At 43.9% G+C, this 14,763-nt stretch overlaps 1 protein-coding gene across 3 annotated transcripts; it reads right to left on the reverse strand.

Moving 5' to 3' along the window:
* Positions 1-1,333: 1,333 nt before the first annotated feature.
* On the reverse strand, positions 1,334-14,645 carry SLC35A5 (solute carrier family 35 member A5). 3 transcript variants are annotated; one of them, XM_028726591.2, is made up of 7 exons: positions 14,498-14,645; positions 12,158-12,310; positions 11,439-11,537; positions 10,158-10,291; positions 9,333-9,400; positions 7,275-8,064; positions 1,334-4,267 (listed from the first exon to the last, which is right to left on the reverse strand). In XM_028726591.2, exons 2-7 carry the CDS (start codon positions 12,285-12,287, stop codon positions 4,199-4,201), a joined length of 1,290 nt encoding a protein of 429 aa, XP_028582424.2. In that variant the 5' UTR covers positions 12,288-12,310; positions 14,498-14,645; the 3' UTR covers positions 1,334-4,198. The 3 variants fall into 3 exon arrangements, with proteins under 3 accessions (XP_028582424.2, XP_028582425.2, XP_028582427.2); XM_028726592.2 differs by having other exon boundaries at positions 14,489-14,645; XM_028726594.2 differs by lacking the exon at positions 14,498-14,645 and adding an exon at positions 14,220-14,451.
* Between the last annotated feature and the right edge of the window lie 118 nt (positions 14,646-14,763).

Raw genomic sequence — 14,763 nt, forward strand, 5'->3', positions numbered from 1 at the left:
TTATTTGGAAATATTTTTAACAAAATCAAATTTCACACAGGCCAAACAAAGCAAAGTTTCCTCTCTCATAGGGCAGAACTACATGTTACACTGAAAAAAATGTGCTTTCTCAACTTGTCTGCATTTAATATGAATGGAGGAGCAGGGGGACATCTGAAGGGGGCTGACTGAAAGGCAGGAGAAACTTAAGCACCTCCCCCAAATTATCCTAGGTAGTTTTTTGCTGCAGCTTGGTTTCTTTCCAATCATGGCAACAAAAGTACTCTATCCCACCCCACATATAACACAATAGCCATGCAGGGATTTGCAGGGGAGATTTGGGCACAGGAAAGGTTACCATGAAAGCTCTGGTCCTATATTCTTAGAGAAATATTTGTTTTCCCTGTATTGTATGACCCTTGGCTAATAGGGGACTGTTATAAAATGTGCGGCTCTGGCTCGCCAGAGCAGCGATGTCACGCTGGCCACGTGGCCCGGAAGTGTCTCCGGACAGCGCTGGCCCCCGGCCTCTTGAGTGAGATGGGCGCACAACCCTACAGTCTGTCAAGACTGGCCCGTATGGGCAGGGGTACCTTTACCTTTATAAAATGTGGGTTGTCTACACTACAGTTTAAGCTGTTTTTCAGTATTTTAGCTTTCTTTGGGCTGTGTCCTGGATTGAAATAAAGGGACAACTAAGGGCATTATTTGCTTGGGCAAGTCACCATAGGCTTTACTCCTGTTTTGCCCCAGGAGACTCCAGAGTATCCAATGTATTAATAATACCTGGATAAAGTGGATACCCAGTTTGTGGATCAATCTGATGTGGCTCACAAAACTCCATTAACAGAACAGTCTGTATTCATATGCAGTTACTGGCAGCATATATACCCATTCGTGTTATTGCCACTTTGTAAAAAAATAAGCTTTGGATTTCTGCTTTATCATCCATGAACGTCTTCTTTCCTCATGCATCTTCTAGCCTTAAAGGTAAATGTAAAGGGACCCCTGACCGATAGGTCCAGTCACTGATGACTCTGGGGTTGCGGCGCTCATCTCGCTTTACTGGCCGAGGGAGCCGGCGTACAGCTTCCGGGTCATGTGACCAGCATGACTAAGCCGCTTCTGGCGAACCAGAGCAGCGCACAGAAACACCGTTTACCTTCCCGCTGGAGTGGTACCTATTTATCTACTTGCACTTTGACGTGCTTTCGAACTGCTAGGTTGGCAGGAGCAGGGACCGAGCAACGGGAGCTCACTCCGTCGCGGGGAATTGAACCACCAACCTTCTGATCTGCAAGCCCTAGGTTCTGTGGTTTAGACCCTCGTCCCACAAACACAGAAAAATCCAAAATCCATTTACGTTGTAGTTTATTTGGCCGTGTGGACTGTAAAACAATGAAAACACCACAAAGAGGTCCCACATTTTGGTTAACACCAGGCACTATAAGGGAATCAGGCAGAGTTCCTTAATGAATGCACTTGAATAGCAACAACAAAAGAGTGTACACCAGAAAGCTCCTGTTCTGTTACACTAGGAAACAACGGAACAGATGTCTTACCAGCAAGGCTATCACAAATACAAATGAGGAACTAAAGCACAATCAAAACCACTGTCCACATAAACCACACCTGCTTCAAAGCTGCTCTTAGGAGCAATTAACTCCTTATTTCAAACTCTAATCAAACAAATAAGCCAGGTTCAAAGGAATGCTCCACTTAGACTTGTTCCAATATACTTTTGAGTTCTAGGAGTGTCATAAAACAGACTGAGAAACCCAAAGAAGCTGCACTTTTCCATCAACAGACACAAAAATGAGTTGTTATCTGTGCAATAAGAAGCAGCAGCTTATATGATCAGATCACCACTTCCTGGAGTATTTATCTACTTCTGCAAGATAGGGGCCTGTATTTCTTCCCATCCCACTGCTTTGTTGCTGGGTTTCTTTGTTTTTTGGCAAATAGGGACTTGGGCTGGAAGTGTAAAACTGAAGCTGTGACAGTTCAAGTATTACCAAGATTTTCAAATTATATTGTACCCCCCCCAAAAAAAAACAACAAGAGAAAAGAAATCAGAAATGCTTGACCTCCTCGCCCCATTTCTGTCAATACTATTTCCTTTATACATAGTCTCATCCCTGAATGAACCCTAGTTAAATTACAAAACATGCATTTCCTTGAATCATACTTAACAAAAGGCATCGTTAAAAGTTCTAAGCCTACGTCCATAACATTGTTCTTTGTTACTTTTTATTTTATCCCTCAGGTTTTTGTCCCTGTGCTGCACTTTTACACAGTTGTAGTACACAGAAAAGTTGTATTTTACACAGAGACAGGCATTAAAGAGGACAAGAGATAGAACTAAGGGACAAAAGGCAGAGTGGGCACTTACGCCAAAATCAAATATGGAGAGGCACCGCAGCTTGTCACTTCAAGTGGCAAGAATAGGCCAGTATAGGCCCAAGTTCCTTTCCTCTGTGCGCTGCCCTTTTACATGAGCTGTGAAACAAACCAGGAAGTTTCAGTTCATATATCATCTTCTGGATACATTCAAACTAGGAAAATATGGTTAGTGACTTCTAAAGAAGAGAGGATATGAAACCATAGTTTAAAGTTGGCTTTTGAATCCTGGCTGATTTGGAAGCCGTTAACGATACTCAGGGAGATGGAATCGTCATGGGAAACGATGATTAAGTGCAGCTTCCTGGTTTGTTTCACAGCTCGTGTAAAAGGGCTGCACACAGATGAAAGGAACTTGTGCTCCTAATTCAGTGCTTATCAGATTTGAAAATGTGAACAAGCTCATTGGGTTGTAAGGATCCATCAGCGGGATGACAATTTTGTGACAAGGAGGGGAGAAAATCATCGTGAGCTCACATCGTGGGGGGGGGGGGGGAACCTATGGCCCCCCAACTGTTGGTGGACTGCAACTCTACCATTACTTTACCGCTGGCAATTTTGGGTAGAACAGATGGGAGTTGTGAGTCCCAACAACATTCCCACCTTTGCTTTAGAAGCAGCATTAGATATCCCAACAACAACTTTCAGGCTCAAGTATAAGGATACCTAATACTCACGTGTAAAACATAGCACCATAAACACCAGGAGGGTATATAATGTTCTTCAATATGTAAGCTTTGGATTACTATATTGCAATTGCATCCACCACTGAGCTCCACTTCACACGGTACTAGTGGTATCCAATGCTACTCCTATCCAAGAGTAGAACTACTGGAATTAATGACTATGACTAGTTTATGTCCAGTAATTTCAGTGGGTCTACTCTGGGTAGGACTAGCACTGTGGACAGCCCAATACTTTAAAGCTGCTCCTGTAAAACAGTTTAAATATACAACTAAAAGCATAGTTGTGCGTCTGACAAATGCACTTCTTCAACTGTGCAAATCACAGAAATGTGTGTCAGGAACCATGAGTGGCAACAGCATACACACATGGTGGTAAAGACACATTTGACACTGTTTCAAGTACCCCTGAAATATGAGTAAATCCTTAGATGTTTGTGGCATACAATTGTGAATAGTTTGACAGCTCTTATCTCCAGAATACTGTAAGATGAACAGCCTCCATCTATTGATTCTTCATTTACATTTGCTCTGAACCAAGGTACCTCGGTTAACTTCAGTAGCATTAATGCTTTCTTACATTCATGTGAAAGAACCAAGTGAGAAAGTTCCAAGTGATGCTTCCAGTTCTACGTCTTTTCATCCAAATCATTCTGAACTAGCAACCGTTGCCGACCGCTCTCTTTCTGCAGGAATTCTTCACTCTCGTGAACTACAGAAGTCAAGTACATAAGAGCAGCTGTGCTGGATCAGACCAAAAGCGCAGCATCCCACTTCTCACCATGGCCAACCTGATGACTATGAGAAGCCCATGAGCAGGACATGAAGGCTGCTAATCCCCAACAACAGGTATTCAGAGGCACCTGTATTTGATCCTGGAGTCCTCATTAAGAGCCATGGATAGCATTATCCTCATCCTCTATAAATAGGTCCCTTCCCTCTTCAAAATCCCTTCACAGTAGTTAATATATTACCTTGCACAGCTTTATGAAAACACAATTTAAAATCCCACCTTAGCGGAAAAGAAAGAAGAAACTTCCACCTGTTGGTCATGGTCTGAACCTCCCCCCACCTCCCAGGGTAAAACTTCATTTTCTTAAATAAGAATGTCTGTACTTCAAAACTCCAAAGCCAGCCTATAAGGCCTCTTCTTCGGAATCATGGTCACTGTCTTGCTTCGTAAGTCTCTCGAGTTCTTCTCCATCCTACAGAAAGGGGAAAGAGAGTGAAAAGGCAACATTAGTCTATGTTTGGTTAACATTTTCAATCGATAATAAACAGTGTTTTAAAGTAAGCACTAAATATTTCAGCTTTGTGAAGTGACAGCAACTTATAGAATATTCTTGTAACAGGACCCACAATCATGGGCTTCACTTGACCTGGGTATATTTTGGAACTGCTGCAAGATCTTTTCATTTCAGCTGGGGGTTTTTATGGCCAGGAATCAGGGGTGGGTGACTGGGGGAAAGAGAGAGAACTCCAGAGTTAGCAGACTGGTTTTATAGGATAATTCATATGTATCTATGTCAAGGCTGGAGAACCTTGGGCCTGAGGGCCAAATGCTGTCCTTCAAGGCCTCCTTGGGACTCTCTCCAGGTCACATTCCTCCCAATGCCACACTTCTTGCTGGCCTGGCTCTGCACTCTCCTTGAGTGCTTTTGCCTGGCTGGAATGTGTCCTTGAGCTGCAATAATGCCTTGTTTGCCTGGAAGGAAATATATGGGTCTAGAAACCCCATGGCTTGATTGTAAAGGGACCCCTGACCATTAGATCCAGTCATGGCTGACTCTGGGGTTGCGGCGCTCATTTCGCTTTATTGGCTTTATTTACTAAGCTGCTTCTGGTGAACCAGAGCAGCGCACAGAAACGCCGTTTACCTTCCCGCCAGAGCAGTACCTATTTATCCACTTGCACTTTGACGTGCTTTCGAACTGCTAGGTTGGCAGGAGCAGGGACCGAGCAACGGGAGCTCACCCCGGCGCGGGGATTCGAACTGCCCACCTTCTGATCAGCAAGTCCTAGGCTCTGTGGTTTAACCCACAGCGCCACCTGCATAGCCTACTGTAAAAAGGCAAGATACACACCCATTGCTCCACCCACTTGGTGCCTCTGGCCATGCCCACCCCAGGTATGGGGCCTTCAGAAGGTTGCCCAGGACAGACTGTAGCTCTTGGACTGATCAGTGTCCCTCACCTTCACCTGTTCGCATTATATGGCATAAAGGCCCTTTGCTAGTGTCAAAGCTATGCTTCAGTGTGTCTCTTTCGAAGCATATTCTTTCCCAATTCACTATAAAATCATTTTCTGAACTACCCATTCATTGTAGTTAAAGTTAATCCCCCTAGGATGAATCAGATCAAATGCTGAAACAAATAAAATACCAGACTAGGACACAAAGAAGTCCAGGTGCCTAGTCATCCAAATATGTGGTGCTGGCTCTGAGTTTATATGGATGCCTATCAATTAAGAACACTTTATGAGCCTAAGAGGTCTATAAATATTTGTTGTTACAAGCCATTTATTAAGAATTAGGAGCTGAACTGCAAGCAGGAAGGCTGAATGGAAACAGGCAGCAGGTGGGAGCTCAAACAGCTGCCTGTGATGGTTGCATAGCAAAACTTTACTGTTTTCCTAAGCAAATAATTGGAGTGAAGATCATGCAAGGTCAGTTGTAACAAATGGTTACTTTGAAACAATCAAGTGAAAGTGATAAAACCGAGCAGCTGGGTTTTAATTCTCTTTGGGATGCTAAGGCTGCAATTCTATGCATGCTTACCTCAAGAAATACAGTGGGAAACACATCTGAGTGCACCCTGGAGCACAGATCCTACATATTTTCCATATGTCCTACTACGCCTATCTTAGATCTCTGCTGAAACTTTTGCTCTGATATGTATTAATAGGTAAGACTGATTACTCTTCTCTTTTTGTATCAGTTGAATAATATTTTTATAGGCTACTGCTGATGAGTTTAACATGCACGGATATATCCAGAATTTGATTTCAGCAACAGGACAATAAAATTTAACTGTATTCCATATTGTTCTGCAAAGGTACCACACAGATGCATCTAGCAGGAGCAGGAGAAGCTCTGACTTGACAGTCATGAAATGAAGAAGAAGAAGAAGAAGAGTTTGGATTTGATATCCCGCCTTTCACTCCCCTTCAGGAGTCTCAAAGCGGCTAACATTCTCCTTTCCCTTCCTCCCCCACAACAAACACTCTGTGAGGTGAGTGGGGCTGAGAGACTTCAAAGAAGTGTGACTAGCCCAAGGTCACCCAGCAGCTGCATGTGGAGGAGCGGAGACGCGAACCCGGTTCCCCAGATTACGAGACTACCGCTCTTAACCACTACACCACACTGGCTGACTTGTTAATGGAAACATTTAATCACCTGCACAGGTTTTGGGGAGCTGCATCTGCAAACCGAAGCCAGCAGAAATCCAAGATCCTGTTCATGGATGCAGATGTGAAAGCTCCCTCTTCCTATCGGTCTTCCAAGTTATCACTATAAAGCATTCACTCAAGTGTGCACAAATGTTACCTAAGAGCAGCTTTAACTGTCAACAGCGCCCTCTGGTGCCCACTTGCACAAAGAAGCGGCTATAATTCAACACAGCATTAAGCCCACTGAAATCAATAGCCGTAAGCGCAGTTAACTTTGGGTCAGGTGGCTGGCTTGCTGCCAGCACATTTTGTCATTTCTCAACTCTACAGATGTCTATTACAATGACACCAAGCCAACATTCTTGGGTGGCTGGGAAATGTCTACAATGACATCAGGTGCCTCACAAAAGCATGGGTTTGCAGCACCGCAAGCAAGTGAAGCAGAGCCACTCATTTGCAAAGGGGTAGACCTGCAGCTAAACCACTAAAGCCTAAACCTCTGAGAGCCAGTGTGGTGTAGTGGTTAAGAGCGAGACTCGTAATCTGGTGAACCGGGTTCGCATCCCCACTCCTCCACATGCAGCTGCTGGGTGACCTTGGGCTAGTCACACTCCTCTGAAGTCTCTCAGCCCCACTCACCTCACAGAGTGTTTGTTGTGGGGGAGGAAGGGAAAGGAGAATGTTAGCCACTTTGAGACTCCTTAGGGTAGTGATAAAGCAGGATATCAAATCCAAACTCTTACGTCAAAGCAACAGCAGTGGTGGTGGGATGGCGTCAGCCGGCCCACGCAATGGACTCAAAACAAGCCCCTTCCCAAGCCTTACCCCATTGGAGCGCTCCCAGGGCCCTCCACCAACTTTGCTCCTCTCCCACTGAGCGGTGTATTCCACGCACCGAGGGTTGCTGGAATGGTAGATGAATATGGACAAGAGCACCACAGGAGCTTGCAGGAAGAACTCCAGGGAAGGCTTGAAGTCAAAAACAAAGACAGACACCGTGGTGATGATCACGGTGGTGACCTGTGCAGACAGAACGTGAAACATGTTGTCTCGGAACTTCAAGATGAAAGCCACAGAGAGCCCCAGGAAGGCAGTGACGAAAATAAGGGCGACGGAGAACGCATTGTGCCCATAGAAGAACCCACAGTGTTCTATCCGGCGCCTGTTTTCGGGGCGCAAGCTCAGAATCAGGGCGTTGAACATGGCTCCGAAGAGGTACAGCTTGGTGTTCTGTACAAAGATGTTTTCACTGAACTGGCCTCCTTCTTTCAATATCTTTTCATTGTAGATGTTGGCCAGGGCGGAGATGAAGCACTGGACCAGTATGAGCAGGTGTCCTAGCCCAAGGGGAATGGTTCTCAGGGCTCCAGTGGCAGCAGTGATGTTCCAGCTTAAGCTGGGGAAAAGCCACGTTCTGGTGCAGTTCTCTCTCCCTGAGCACTCTTCCTCCAGGCTGGCATACTGCAGGCAGCTGTTAGAGTGGCTGAAATAGATGTCGTGATGGAACCCATGCATGGCCAAGCTGTGCTTGTGGCTTCCTGTCCCAGCCGTCAGGGCGACAATAGACAGGAACAAAATCAGCAGGGATGCCCACTGCACCCAGGAGAGTTGCCGCCTGTGTGTAGACAAAAAAAGACTCTCAGTGTACATGGACGAAGCAACCCAGCAAGTCAGTCCCAAACAGCACAAGTCGTGGGTAGAAATATGCTGCCCGTCTTCTTTGCCAAGGTAGCTGCACAGACGCGATCTCTTCTCAGCTCCCCAAAAGTAACCTTTTCAATGCTATAACACATAAACCAGGAGACTGCAGGTATGGTGTACTCAAGGACCTGGATTGCAATCAGCAGTTTAGAACATCCATCTCTCTCACCTAATATAAAGATTGAATTATTTTGTATTTGTTGAAACTGTATGAAGGTGGACATAAGGATATCAGAGAATCCATCCCTATCTAGAATATGGCTCAGCTAGAATAGACTACTAAAGCCATCATTTTGGGGACTCTAAATGCAGGTCAACACACAAGGGCCATCTGAAACACTGAGGACTAGCTCTTACAGAAATCCTGAAGGAAACTAAATACATAGGACAGGAATCTTATTGATGCTTCGCTTCAAATTAATCTGTAATGTTGGTGACGGAATTTGTACCTGCTACATAGGCTTATTGAAAGCCTATGTTGGTCCTCTTGACCAATGTTCCTAAGCAAGTTTACTCAAATGAAATTCTGTCTCATTCATTGGGACCAAAGCATGTGTGTTTTGTTATGAACAACCAGCAAAGCAAAAGAACCAAGCTCAGTCAGCATCAATAGCATGCTCATTAACACATAAAGACCTAATACATTACTGAATTTATTTTGACTTGCTTTAAAATTTCAAACACCTTTTGTAAGGTAAAGGTAAAGGTACCCCTGCCCGTACGGGCCAGTCTTGACAGACTCTAGGGTTGTGCGCCCATCTCACTCAAGAGGCCGGGGGCCAGCGCTGTCCAGAGACACTTCTGGGTCACGTGGCCAGCGTGACAAGCTGCATCTGGCGAGCCAGAGCCGCACACGGAAACACCATTTACCTTCCCGCTAGAAGCGGTCCCTATTTATCTACTTGCACCCGGGGGTGCTTTCAAACTGCTAGGTTGGCAGGCGCTGGGACCGAACAACGGGAGCACACCCCGCCGCGGGGATTCGAACCGCCGATCTTTCGATCGACAAGCCCTAGGCACTGAGGCTTTTACCCACAGCGCCACCTGCGTCCACAGCGCCACCCGCGTACCTTTGTACTATTGTTTATAACTGATTTAAAGAGATCTTGGTGAATTCTAATGCCAACACTAGAAAGAAAGAAAAATATTGACTAATGAAAACATGCTTCCATTGCTACTTACTTCAGCACAATTCTGAACAGGAGAGCAGTTGTTATAATGACAAAATTTGAGAAAAGCACAGCCATGGCCTAGAGAAAAAGAAGTTGAGGAGCAATGTTACATGCCAAATGCAACCTAGCAATGGGATAACCATCAGTCTGCAATGCCCTTTTATCAGGAAGCTCAGCACTAATCTTGATATCATAGCTCCCATCATCCTTGACCAATGTTCCTACTAGCTAGGGATGATGAAGTTGTAGTCCAATAACAGCTGGAGATCCAATTTTTGTGGGGAAATGTGTTAGCATGATGCTTATTTCCAACCCAATGAACCACTGTTATGTTTGAACCAGTCATATTTCCTACCTTTCTAGAACACTGCTCTTTTCCTTATGACCAATATCATATGCAATTTTTTCACCATGGCTCAATTAAATGGGGAAAATAGCCCATCCTTGAACTTGTAGGTTTGAAAGACATGCTACTGTCCCCATTTAAAAACAAAAACAAAGCTAGGCAATACATACCCTCTGAACCTGCCCTGTATCGCTGGGTCATAACTGGGCACAATACTCCAGGTAAGACTGGCGTCAATTCCCTTAAGATTAATCCATCCCCTCTTGTGCTGTAGCTCTGGCAGAGCCTACCCTAAGCATCCAGTTCAGCTACTGAGATATTGTTAGTTCATCTCAACAGGTTAAAAAGTGAAAAAAGAGGTTCCCTGCAGTCTCGTTGACTTGACCATAACTTGGTACAAGTTAATAGTAAGTATGGTATGGGACACATTCTCTGTTTACGAAAACCTTGAGCATAAAGCACACATTGAATTTCTAAAGTGTTACTTACTGGCTGGAGATAGGACAAGACATAGAAGACAATCAGGTTATCCAGAAAATAGAGGAAGGCGGGAATTGACCACTTAATGTAGCTATTCAATTGCCTCCATGAGCTGCAGCCAAATCCACTATGAGAATAACCTCCTAAAAAAGGAGTAAACAGGGAAGAAAGGGGGGAAATCAGTTTAACACGCTTAATTTGCTTCATATCTACACAAGGGTGGCTAACCTGCAGCCCACCAAACTTTGCTGGACTACAAGTCCCATCATCCCTTACCATTGGCCATGCTGGCTCAGGCTAATGGGAGCTGGAGTCTGACAATGTCTGGAGGGGAACAAGCCCCCCCCCCTCCAGCTTTTGCCCTTATTCATAGGTTTAATGAGGCACAATCCTTGAATAAATAAATTCACAGTTTGGGAATCTCCTGGGCAGGCTCAAATAAGAAACTATACCATGCTTTCCTGAAAAAATGTTTTGACTAAATGCTTGCAGTCATGTTCTTTGAAATCCAATCTCCAGTCACTGGGTTCTTGATCTTCTTGCTAAGACTGATTTCCCAATGTGTTAAAGGCATTTAAATGGCAACTTTACCACATATATTCAGCATTTTGAGGCATTTGTGTGAAATAGCTTGCCTCAGGGAAAAGGCTACTTTGCAAGTGTTCTCTCTTTTGTGGCAATCTTCAAGTTTTTCAAAGAACTATTTCAAACAAACCTCCACCCAAAAATGACTCCACATGAAAAGTCACAATGTATGCACTTTTATCATGTGATGAAACATGAATTCGGCCCACAAGGCAAGTAATAGCTTTGAATGCTACACAGCTTTAAAAGGGAATTAGTAAAATTCACGAAGAATAGGTTTATCAATGGCTTTATAGAACTCCTAAGTTCAAAGGCAGCATGTGACTAACTACTAATGGCAAGAGGGCTGTCTTATACAAAGTCAAACCATTGGTTCATCAAGCTCATTATTGTTCACACTGACTAGCTATGCCTCTCCATGGTTTTATACAGCAGGCATTCCCAGTCCTACCTGGAGATGCCAGGGACTGAACACAGAACCATCTGCATGCATGCATCCCACACCACTGAGCTGGAACACTTCCCAAAACAGTACTTTTCAGCAGAGCAACACTGCATCCTCACAGATCCCATATTTTGTGAGTACAGACAATGCAAGACAGATTAATCTTATAGCTGCCTAAATTCCACTGATACATAGTAAGCAACGAGGGAGGACAATCTTGTAGCTAAATATCGTGTAAGAACCCGACCGTAACAGCTTACCTTTCCTGGTGACCCAGAGTGCCATTACCAGACAGAGCACCAGCTTAACTAATTCCGAGCACACATTCACAGTTGCAGGAAGATAATCATACTGGTTATCTGAGAAAACAGAGGGTATACAGTACGTTACAAATATCTACGCCGAAGAAGAGAAAACTAGCAACAGGCGACCTGTGTGCGCATGTATCTTCAACACAGATGCAGATGTAGGATTTGGAACACCAGCAACTTCTGCCTTCATTTTTATGCAGCAACCAAGTTTTCAGGCAATACAGCTGTGAAGAATGCATGAAAATATTCATGCTGTTGCTGTTAGAAAGCTTGGTAGATTTAAAAAAGGGCTTTGAGGTTCAAGGGGTAAGGCTTCTGTAGTCTACACATTGCCCTGCCTCCCCCAAATCACTACTATCATGCATCTCATGCTCTTTTACCCTTTTCCTCAAAAGGAGCAGGTAAATATATCAAGTGACATAAAAGAAATGCTGGTAGTTCTGCTTGATGTCACAGAAAAGTTATATGACTGCACAGAGGGCTTATTACAACTGGTCTACATGGCTCTGAAGAAAGAAAACAAATTGCCAGGTAATTCTAATTAAAAAATCAGGACTATTTACATTCCCTGATAATATTGTAGCCTCATGCTAGTAGAGAGCATGAAGACAGATAGCATGCTAATCAATCATGTTGTTATCCATATAGAATTAAATATTCAAGCATACCTTCATTGGCAGAGTATTTCATTAGAAGGATACGACTTGATCCCAAGGTAACAAAGGTGCCTCCTAGAAGGAATGTATACATGGCTGGCTTGGCCCACCGAGCAGGCTGACTACAGCACCTGGACTCCATTCCACTGCCTTGTTGTCAGTGCCCTTTGAACAGCAAAGCAAAAACTTATCAAGTAGATCCTTTCAGAAAAACAGCAGCATATGTTTTATTACTAGTGAACATCACAGCATGCAATAGGCTATTAGTGCTTTGCTTTACGTAACCTGCATGAAATTGTGTTTTTTCCGCACATGCTTGAACAATATTCTGGAGGCCCTAATCTAATCTTCTTGCATTGCTATTCCAAATAAAACCATTAAAGCACCTGCAGAACTGAATGGCGCACACATTTTAAACTAAGATCCTAAGAACATAAGAAGAGCCTTTCCTCACAGTGGGAAGCCCCAAGCAGGACCTGAGTGTAACAGCACTCTTTCCACTTGTGATTCCCGGGAACTGGTACTCCAAGGCATACTGCCTTTGAGAGCAGAGGCAGAAGATAGCCATTGTATTCTAGTGGTCATTATTAGCCTTATTCTCCATGAATTTGTCTAATCCTCTTTCAAAGCTACCCATGTTGGTGGCATCACCCTATCTTCTGGGAATCAATTTCATAGTTTAACTATGTGCTCTGTGAAAACAAATGCTTTTTTTTGGCCAGTCCTGAATCTTCCAACATTCAGCTTCACTGGATATGCCAGAGTTCTGGTCTTACAAGAGAGTAACTCCTACCTATCCACTCTTCATCACGTAGAAGGTTTATTAAGAAACTTCCCTTGTCTCAGCTGAATAAGCTGAAAGGCTTATGGCATCTGAAGCATTTTGAGACAAGAGCTCCAAATTATGCAATAGTATTTAAAGAGCATGAAAAGTTTAGAATTTTTCCTTCTTCTATGTACAGTGGTGCCTCGCAAGACAAAATTAATTCGTTCCGCGAGTTTTTTCGTCTTGCGATTTTTTCGTCTTGTGAAGCACGGTTTCGGAAAAGTTTTGGAAAAGCTTCAAAAATCACCAAAGTCTTCAAAAACCTCAAAAAAGACTACCACACCGCGTGCTATGAGTTGCTCCTCGAAGTCAAGTCGCAACTGTATTAACGGTTTTAAGAAAAAGGAAACAAACTTGCAAGACGTTTCCATCTTGCGAAGCAAGCCCATAGGGAAAATTGTCTTGCGAAGCAACTCAAAAAACCAAAAACCCTTTCGTCTTGCGAGTTTTCCGTCTTGCGAGGCATTCGTCTTGCGAGGTACCACTGTAAGTAATTTTTTATTTTGGCATTTTCATACGTGATGAACAAAATCAACAATACAAACACACACAACAGCCCATCTAAGCATTTGTAAATCATTTGCAAATAAACAAAATCGGACAATAAAAACATAGGAGCTGGTGTAGCAAAAGGGTATTTTTCTCTGCCCCTCCCACCTTCTGCCCTGGCTAGCAAGAGTGGCAGGGCTCTGGAAGTGGCATCAGCTATGCCGCTGCATGAAGCCCTACTGCTGACAGCCAGGGGTTGAATGGATAGGGATCCTAAAGAACATTATTTGATAATACCTGCCAAGTAAGGTCTAGGGGACTAAGTTATACTCCAAACAATTGCATTTTGCATAGGAAGAAAGGGAAACTTGACACAATATTTTAACAGCTATAACTCCACGTCCTCCAAATTCACACTATTGTTCTCCATTTCTCCCTCTTGCACACAGTTGTGTATTTCCTCCTGAAAACTAACTGAAATCAAAACTGCAACATCAAACCGATTGTTTCATGAACTGACTGAAATGAACAAATTGGCCAATCTTGTGCAGGTATGTGTAATAGAATAAAAAGCAATTATCCTTTATATAGCACAGGTCAAGTATTGAAAGAGCTTTAGATACCCTATCTCCGTTATCCGTACAACCTTCTAATATGGATTGGTATTATTATGAACTTATTGCAAAGAGTTTGTTGGGTAGGCCCTTTATACACATAGTTTCTGGCATAGCTTTATCTTCAATTGAGGAAAATCTTCACCTGTTACATTTCTGTATATGTAGCTGCTGCTAAACGCACAGAAGACAAGCCGGCAGCCTCAACAGGCACCTTGAGACTACAGGAAATCACAGCTTCCCTTCCGTGAATGATTATTATGTTTTTATATGTGTTGGAAGCCTCCCAGAGTGGCTGGGGCAACCCAGCCAGATGGGCCGGGTATAAATAATAAAATTATTATTATTATCATCATCATCATCCTGCAGCTGCAGTGAAATTTGAACTCAGGACCCTGGGCCTTCCTAGCCCACCTCTCGCACCTTCAGCCTCCCAGAGGTGTCGTTGTCTGACAGCTGTTGCAGTTTCTCTTCATACATCCCTTTCCTCGCCGGCCCCAGCCTCTGGCCGCTCGCCCCTCACGCACGCGCACAGAGCGCTCAGCCGCCGCCACTTCCTGCTCGATCACATGACACGAGCGACGTCAGAGAGGGAGGCGGTGCCATAGAGGTACGGTAATATTCATAGAGATAGGAAAAGTGAAGAGTAGCACATACAAAAAGTAACCGTGTTGAGGGAGACGGAATTG

The sequence above is a fragment of the Podarcis muralis genome, chromosome 4 (assembly GCF_964188315.1).
Source record: "Podarcis muralis chromosome 4, rPodMur119.hap1.1, whole genome shotgun sequence".
In the NCBI taxonomy this organism is placed as follows: domain Eukaryota; kingdom Metazoa; phylum Chordata; class Lepidosauria; order Squamata; family Lacertidae; genus Podarcis; species Podarcis muralis.

Coding starts and splice junctions, on each gene's coding strand:
- SLC35A5 (XM_028726591.2), bottom strand. CDS start 12,287: ATGGAGTCCAGGTGCTGTAGTCAGCCTGCTCGGTGGGCCAAGCCAGCC. Junction 11,538..12,157: donor GAAATACTCTGCCAATGAAG/GTATGCTTGAAT, acceptor CTGTTTTCTCAG/ATAACCAGTATGATTATCTT. Junction 4,268..7,274: donor CCTGGGAGCGCTCCAATGGG/GTAAGGCTTGGG, acceptor CCCTTTCTGTAG/GATGGAGAAGAACTCGAGAG.